The sequence below is a fragment of the Pollicipes pollicipes genome, unplaced genomic scaffold, assembly GCF_011947565.3.
Source record: "Pollicipes pollicipes isolate AB1234 unplaced genomic scaffold, Ppol_2.1 Scaffold_1137;HRSCAF=1316_pilon_pilon_pilon, whole genome shotgun sequence".
NCBI classification, from domain to species: Eukaryota; Metazoa; Arthropoda; class Thecostraca; order Pollicipedomorpha; family Pollicipedidae; genus Pollicipes; species Pollicipes pollicipes.
Window position 1 is genome coordinate 26,429 of NW_023595878.1, and position 7,415 is coordinate 33,843.

The following is a 7,415-nucleotide window of genomic DNA, read 5'->3' on the forward strand; positions in this document are numbered from 1 at the left end:
CGGATCTCCCGAGCGACAAAGCACTGAATCAACTTTCTGCGTGCAAAGCGTTCAAGGTAGAGTAGATTGAAAAGCTTCTCGGATAAAAAGTACTGATATTTCATAAAAGATGTACCCTACCCCTTACCCATAATCAAGACGTCGAGGGTATCCAGACATGGTATAAATGAACAGAATTGCCAGGTTTCATTTTTGTGTCGGTTTGAAGAAATCGGACATTCCTGCATTCTGCAATTCGGACATTTTCAAGGGTGTACCTACAAACTCTTTACGTGTCCTCACCGGGCCAACAGCGAACTCCTTAAACACCTTGATCGCGCTCCCGAACAAACCACCAGACCGGAAGGAACCAAGTTCAACGGCACGCGACGCGCGCTTCAGTCAAGGGTATGGACGGTGTGCCGGAGTTACGCGCAGGACTACACCACGCCTGCTCCAGGCGGTCCTGTGCTAGCCCCCTACCCTGCCGGGACCGATGGCGTACCGTCCTCCGCCGCACGAAACACGTTCAAACACGCCGACGAAAACATGACCATCTATTACGCGAGCGCGGTGAATCTACAGACGGGAAAACAACGATGACGCACGAATTGAGAAATCACATGAGCCGGCAGCTCTCGGCTCCGAGCCGGGCGCCGTCGGCGCCCCACGTGTGCGCGCGTGCAGGGCCTGCCCCGTCAGGGACTCTCTGCACCAGTAGCGATCTCGGGCGCGGCCGAGGCGACCGCCTCAGTCGCGGTTGGCCTCGAGTTCGGCCGGTTGCGCCTCGGGCTCCTCGTCATTGTAGATGTTCTCGGCCATCTGCCACACCTGCATGATATTGTCCTCGGAGACGGAGCACACCACCCACGGCTCGTTGGGGTTCCACGAGAAGTCGGAGATCTTGGCCGTGTGGCCGCCGTGGATGAAGAGCAGCTCCGGCGGCCCGTCCTCAGCGTCCTCGGCCGACTGCTCCTCGCCGATCTTGCTTAGGTCCCAGACGTGCAGGCGCCGGTCGGTGCCGCTGCTCGCCAGGATCGTCTCGTTGTGCGGCGACCACTGCACCTGGAAGATCTCGTCCTTGTGCGACTCGAACGAGTGCAGCTTGAGCTTGAGGTTGCGTAGGTCCCACAGCGCCACCGTCTTGTCGGCCGAGCCCGTCGCCAGGATGTACTCCGAGTAAGGGTTGAACGAGAGGCAGTTGACCTCGGCCGTATGCGCGTCGACGATGTGCGACGGCTTGTTGGTGGTGCTGGAGCGCGTGTCCCAGATCATCAGCTTCTGGTCGTCGGCCACAGAGCCGAAGAACGTCGGGTGCAGCAGGTGCCACGCCACGTCCTGTGATACAGGCCGGCGAAACGTCAGCAGGGCCGCACGCCCCCACGCACACATACGCACACGCACACGTATCCGCACACGCACGCGCACGCACACGTATCCGCACTCGCACACGCACGGCACGCGCACACACACACACAAACACGCACCTGGTAAGGCACACCGCGCGCCGCGCCACCACGCTGGTCGCGCTATGAATGATTAGATTTGAGACGGGAAATTGCGCGGCATGGTGTAGGCAGTACATTGGGCGTGTGATTACAAGGTCTGCGGTTCGACTCCCTGACGCAAGATGTACATTTTATTGTCAGACGAGCCAAATCATCACCTGCAACGCAACCAACAAAGACGCTCCTCACTGCTCGGGCAGGACATGACACAGAATGCGCATCGGCCAGGCTGTACAGCACGGTCGTATCATACCAGGTCTTCGGTAAAACGAATGCACGCACCCATACACTGCTGGACGTGCGCGCGCACCACAACTTCAAAGAAAGCTCTGGTGCGGCTGCATGCGCCGCCAATCGCGGGTTCCCCCGCCACGGCTTGCTCCGAACGAGTGGTTCAGCAGACGGTGCAACGCGTGTGGCTCACTGCCGTCACCAAATGCCAGGCAGCGCCCACAACATCGCTGACCGGCCGGCCGTCCGGACCGGGCCGCGCAGCCGCCGCCGCCGCCGGAGAGCTCACCTCCACCACGGCCGTGTGTCCGGTGAAGATGTTCTTGGCGTCCACCACCTTGTTCTCCTTGGGAGTAGCGTTGATGTCCCAGAGGCAGATGGTGTGGTCGTCCGAGGCCGACAGCAAGTTGCCGTTGACAGACGGGTTCCAGGAGAGGCCGTACCCCTCCTTCTGGTGGCCCCGCAACCTGGCGGCCACGTCACGTGCGTTGATTGGGATGTTGCTTCAGATTGGTGGTCAAAAGACGGTGAATATGTCACTAACGTCCCGTAACACATGCCAGATTTATGGCAAGAGCCGCATTTAGCACACAGCACGAACCATGCCATACTTAGGTACCAATAAAGGGCAGGCGCAGAATGACCGCTGCAGTCGAAGCGTCTCGAAACCCAAACATCGCCATCCATACCAACAGAATAAGTACAAACGTAGCACATAAGAATCTATACATTTATCAATAGGACAGGTGACATATACATCCACATATCAGCCAATAACATTGCACATATTCGAGAGAGCTGCATGGAAAAGCGTTAGGAGCTGCTGATGCCAGATGGCGCCGGGCCTGGCTCGCACGCGTCTGTCGGCCACAACGCTGGCAAGGGGGCACGCGGATGTCGCTCGGCCCCGCCCCAAAAGACCTGAGGTCGGGGCTGCACTCGCCGCCGGCGTCCGGCTTGCTCGGGTGCTTGGTGTAGTCGAACACGAGCACGTCCGAGCTGGGCGTCTTGGTGGCGATGACGCACGGGTTCTGCGGCATGTAGCGCGCCCGGTTCACCTCGCCCTCGTGGTTGATCTTGATCTCGATGTCGATCCGGCCGTTCACTGAGCTGAAGCCGCCGAACTCTGCCGCGCAGGGAGGCCGGTGAGGCGGCGGTGGGCACACGGCCGTCGCCAGGCGAGGCACAACAGCCGATCACAGGAGACCGACATACGCCACTGCTGTTACGCCACATACACATACGCCACATACGCTTCCTGTGTTCATCGATTTCCAAGGCGTCGCAGTCTTCGCGTTTGGCAAGAACCAACACACCAACACAAGAACCAACATGCCGGCCGACACCGAACGATGGGTTCACCGCTCAACGATGGGCGTGCGGTACGCACCGCGTGGTACGCTCTCGTAGTGGGACCCCCCCCCCCCCCCCCCCCGATCTGCGGACCATCGATGCCCGACACAGCAGCGCATGCGCCGCCCCATTCGCTGTTGTCATGGAATACCTAATCGGACACAGCGGCGTACGTACCGCCCCGTTCGCTGTCGTAGTGGGACGGGTCGAGCTGGGCGTCCTCGGTCGGCAGCTGCACGGACGCGATCAGCAGGTGGTTCTGCTCGTCGGACGTGTGCGTACCCAGGATCAGCCGGTGGATGGTGTAGTCCCGCCCGTCCGGCCTGCCCGACCACCCGTACGTCACCGACCAGCGCCGGCCGCCCACCATCCGCCAGCGTACAGCAGCGCAGCACGGCAGGCGGAAAGAGCAACATGCGGGTGACAAGAGTCAGCACAGAGCGCCCACCAGGCCTACCTACATCCCACGCAGGCAAACCAAGAGCCACAGCGCGGGATTCCAACATTACGTCATTCGGCTCGCTGAACAGGCTCGCTCAGTTCGGCCGCTCAACAGATCGCAGTTACAAGCGGAAACCCGCGTACTTTCTCCCGCGATCAACGCCGCGTGCACCGCCCACCAGAGTGGTCTGAACGTGGATAGGGACGATCGGGCGCCCAGCCCCTGCGCCCGGTAAGAGCGAGGGGCGGTCGGTGGCGCGCGCGCACACCTGGTCACATCCGGCAGCCACTGGGCCGTCAGCGAGGGCCATTCCAGCGCGTGCGTCATGACCAGGTCGTAGAGGAACGGCGTGTTCTTCTTCCAGATCTTGTACTCCTCATTGATGACGCGCTCCTCCACTGCGTCGTCGAAGTTGTCGCCCGCGGTTACTGCGGCTGCGGGACGCGGCACAGGGTCAGACGGCACGGGTCAGGTCGGTCATCAACCAGCCACGCAGCTGTGAGACGCGGCAAAGGGTCAGATGAGACGGGTTACGCAGCACAGGGTCAGATGGAACAGGTCACCCGACATAGGGTCAGGTGGGACGGGTCACGCAACCTAGGGTCAGATGGGACGGGTCAGGTCGGTCATCAACCAGCCACGCTGCTGCAATACGCGACACAGGGTCAGAGCAGGGCAGGTCCTGTCTTCAGGACACAATACAAGGTTACTAGAGGTCGGGTCGGGTTACCAGCAGCCACTGTGGTACAAGGCCATTGGAGGATGGATCAGTCAGCACCTGAGCAGCTTGCATGTTCTGCTCCATTTGCTACCATCAGACTGAAACTGACCTTCGAAATATCATAGGCACATCAGCAGTGCTTTTGGTGACCTTTAAGCATTTAAATGTTTTGTGATAAGGACCTTTAACAGCCAAAACAGTTCACTCACCTCCGTCCTTTTCTGTCATGGTGGCTCTTGATGTGTGCTATTCTTGCATGTATGCCTGGCTTCCTAGCCTGTGTTTGTCACCTGCACGGCTGGCTGGAAACTGGCACTGAAAACAAAAGTCACAATTTACAACTGCTACTGCCAGATGCATGCTGTGACTTCATCTTCAGCTTTTTAATATGCTGTGGCTTAAATCAACAAAGGCTAAGCCATAGAAACTGCACAAGAAAATGGCTGTTTTAACATGAGCAACACCCAATCAAAATGCTTGCATTCATTGCTCTTCTTTTGCCATTGTCAATCAAAAGCAAACCTAGCAAAGCTCTGCAACTTCACTGAATTAAACTGACTAATCTAACCAGCCACACAGCCAACAAATTTCAAGCCATGATCTTTCCAAAGTGTGTGTGTGTGTGTGTGGTGTGTGTGTGTGTGTGTGTGTGTGGTGTGTGTGTGTGGTGTGTGTGTGTGTGTGCGTGCGTGCGTGCGTGCGTGCGTGCGTGCGTGCGTGCGTGCGTGCGTGCGTGCGTGCGTGCGTGCGTGCGTGCGTGCGTGCGTGCGTGCGTGCGTGCGTGCGTGTGTGTGTGGTGCGTGCGTGCGTGCGTGCGTGCGTGCGTGCGTGCGTGCGTGCGTGCGTGCGTGATGCATGCATGCATGCGTGCATGCATGCGTGTGTGAGAACACTACACATCAGTACATTTTCACTGTAAAACTCATGAGTACAGGATATCCCACAAAACAATCCAACAACTGTGTGTTTCAACACTGTTCATAATGCAGCAGCTGCATGCTGCCCAAAAATGTCTCTTCTTCTTTCAGTAAAACTAAGAATGAGATGCAGGTTAACTACTGAATGTTAAAAAAGATTGTTGTGTTTGTTGTGTGATGCTGACCACATGATCGCTGCTCAATAATCCTGGGATGGTCTGGATGTCTCTGGATGGTTGCAGTTGTCTCTGTTGTCTCTCTAGTTGCCTCTCTAAAAGTAGAATGCTCTTTGAAAACTGGCTTTTCCTTCATAACCAATCTGTATAAGTCTGAATCAGTGTTGAGCCACTGCATTCAGCTGGAACCCTGAAATTCAGCATTGCCCTAAATTCCGTGAACCCTGCATTCAGCTGCAACCCTTTGGTATGATATTCTTGCTAGGAACTGTCTTTGCGACATCATAGTTCACTGATACATTGGCTCTCCATGTGCTGAAATCAGTGGTGACCATGTGCCAGACTTGGAGCACTCGACTCAGCTGTGTACATGCTTTGAAATTATTGCAGGAGTGTTGCTGCTGTCACACATGTTCAGCAAAACTTTAATTTTTTGTCATCTAGGTTCAGAGAAGCTCAGCCTAATGTCAGCTTGAAAATGATCCTGAGAATATATGTGGCTTTATATTATATTATATTCTGATAAGATATATTCTGATATATAAGATATAGTCTGATAGGACTACTCTGATGGTGAGCAGTATGCACATGAACCAATCTGTAAAACATGGCACATTTTAGCACAAGCTTATTGGTTATATATATATAACTCAAGCTTTGGGCAAGAGTTAATATTTAGGGCAGATATACCTCTGTGGGATAGCTTGAAAAATTATGGGACAAATTATAGCACTTCAGTATAAGTACTGAGCTGCAGCGAAAACCAGACAGAACTGGATAATGTACAGTGGCATGTAAAAAACAAAGGAATGGTAATTGATAAAGACAGGCAACCAACAGAGCTGATGCACCACACTGTTTCACCTGCATCATGTTTGGTACCAACATCACATCACTTTACTCAGCTCTAAATGAGGCTGCTTATCTAACCCACTGCGCAGTCAGACCTTCACCAAATACATTGAAATACTCAGACAAAAAAAGAAAGTTAGGTGTAAGCATAGCATTCACTTCAGTCAGCTTCTACCCCTTGTGCTGAATAGGTAAACCAGCAGCAACAACCACTCTCCAAAAGGGTCAGTGTCAGTGTAGCAGTTCTGACATGAAAACTGATTGCTCATATCACAAAATAATTAATACATTTTTTAATCTTGTAAATTTGATGACACTCCAGTGTCATGACAAACATTAGATGGTGAACTAGCTGTGGGTCTGATGCACCGCAAGCAAAGCAATACAGGTGATAAGTAGTCAGTAGATACAAATGAGGTTGTAAAAAATTGGGAGACCCCATATTCTCTACATAAAAGCCTCTGCTCTAATCAGAGAGGCAACTGCTCCTTTAGGGGCAGAATCAAGCCTGCCCTGACTATCTCATTGACTGGTGTGCTGACTTTGGCAGACTGGAATATGAGCCACTCTTGAAGCCTGCCTGGCCCAAGTAAATACCCACCCACGCTACACGTTTGCTTGGGTCAAAAGAAAGCAAAATAAAGTGTACCTTTAGATACTGTTCCTTTTGTGGCTGTCCAGAAGAGGACATTGCTTGTGACAAAACATCACCTTTATCACTAAAATAAGCAAACAAGGATAAATGTAAATGAACTAAGTGCTGTGCCTGGTGAACCAGTGAATACTCATTGCATACTTCATTTACTGGGGCCAGGCAATCAAAGATAAGAAGTCTGTGCTGATGTTACCAAGACCTACCTCACCTAGAGAAGCATTGAATGCAAAAAAACTGTTCCCGCCACTCTCGGCTTTGGTACCAAAAGTCAAAAAACCAGCGCCTGTATCCTTTCTGCCGCACGAAACGACAAAGCCAGCCGCCCGACAAATGAAAACCAGGTGCGTTTGCCGCCCAACCTCACAGCCCGACAATTTCAAACGACAAAATTCGTCGCAATGTCGCGCCAAAGTGCTGGTAACACGTTTCTAAGCAAGATGTTAGTTAAATACCCACCAATAAAAAAACCGACGTACGAACCACTAGAGGTCAACCCCCTACGCAGAGCCCCACATACCGCGCCAAAAATTGTTCATGCCAGACAAACGATTTAGCCTTATGCAGATGTAGTTGGTTGGCAG

At 53.6% G+C, this 7,415-nt stretch overlaps 1 protein-coding gene across 2 annotated transcripts; it reads right to left on the reverse strand.

Annotated features, from left to right (window-relative positions):
* Window positions 1-522: 522 nt before the first annotated feature.
* On the reverse strand, window positions 523-7,335 carry LOC119090343 (chromatin assembly factor 1 p55 subunit-like). Of its 2 annotated transcripts, none has more exons than XM_037213243.1 (7): window positions 7,315-7,335; window positions 4,444-4,549; window positions 3,782-3,947; window positions 3,249-3,394; window positions 2,640-2,844; window positions 2,008-2,185; window positions 523-1,317 (listed from the first exon to the last, which is right to left on the reverse strand). In XM_037213243.1, exons 2-7 carry the CDS (start codon window positions 4,460-4,462, stop codon window positions 730-732), a joined length of 1,302 nt encoding a protein of 433 aa, XP_037069138.1. In that variant the 5' UTR covers window positions 4,463-4,549; window positions 7,315-7,335; the 3' UTR covers window positions 523-729. The 2 variants fall into 2 exon arrangements, with proteins under 2 accessions (XP_037069138.1, XP_037069066.1); XM_037213171.1 differs by lacking the exon at window positions 7,315-7,335 and adding an exon at window positions 7,038-7,089.
* Window positions 7,336-7,415: the final 80 nt, after the last annotated feature.

What these genes read in the sequence shown, in the direction of transcription:
- LOC119090343 (XM_037213243.1), bottom strand. An exon ending in CTACGACAGCGAACGGGGCG is followed by an intron (nt 2,845 to 3,248) that starts GTACGTACGCCG and finishes CCTGCGCGGCAG; the next exon opens with AGTTCGGCGGCTTCAGCTCA. An exon ending in GAGTGCAGCCCCGACCTCAG is followed by an intron (nt 2,186 to 2,639) that starts GTCTTTTGGGGC and finishes CGTGGCCGCCAG; the next exon opens with GTTGCGGGGCCACCAGAAGG.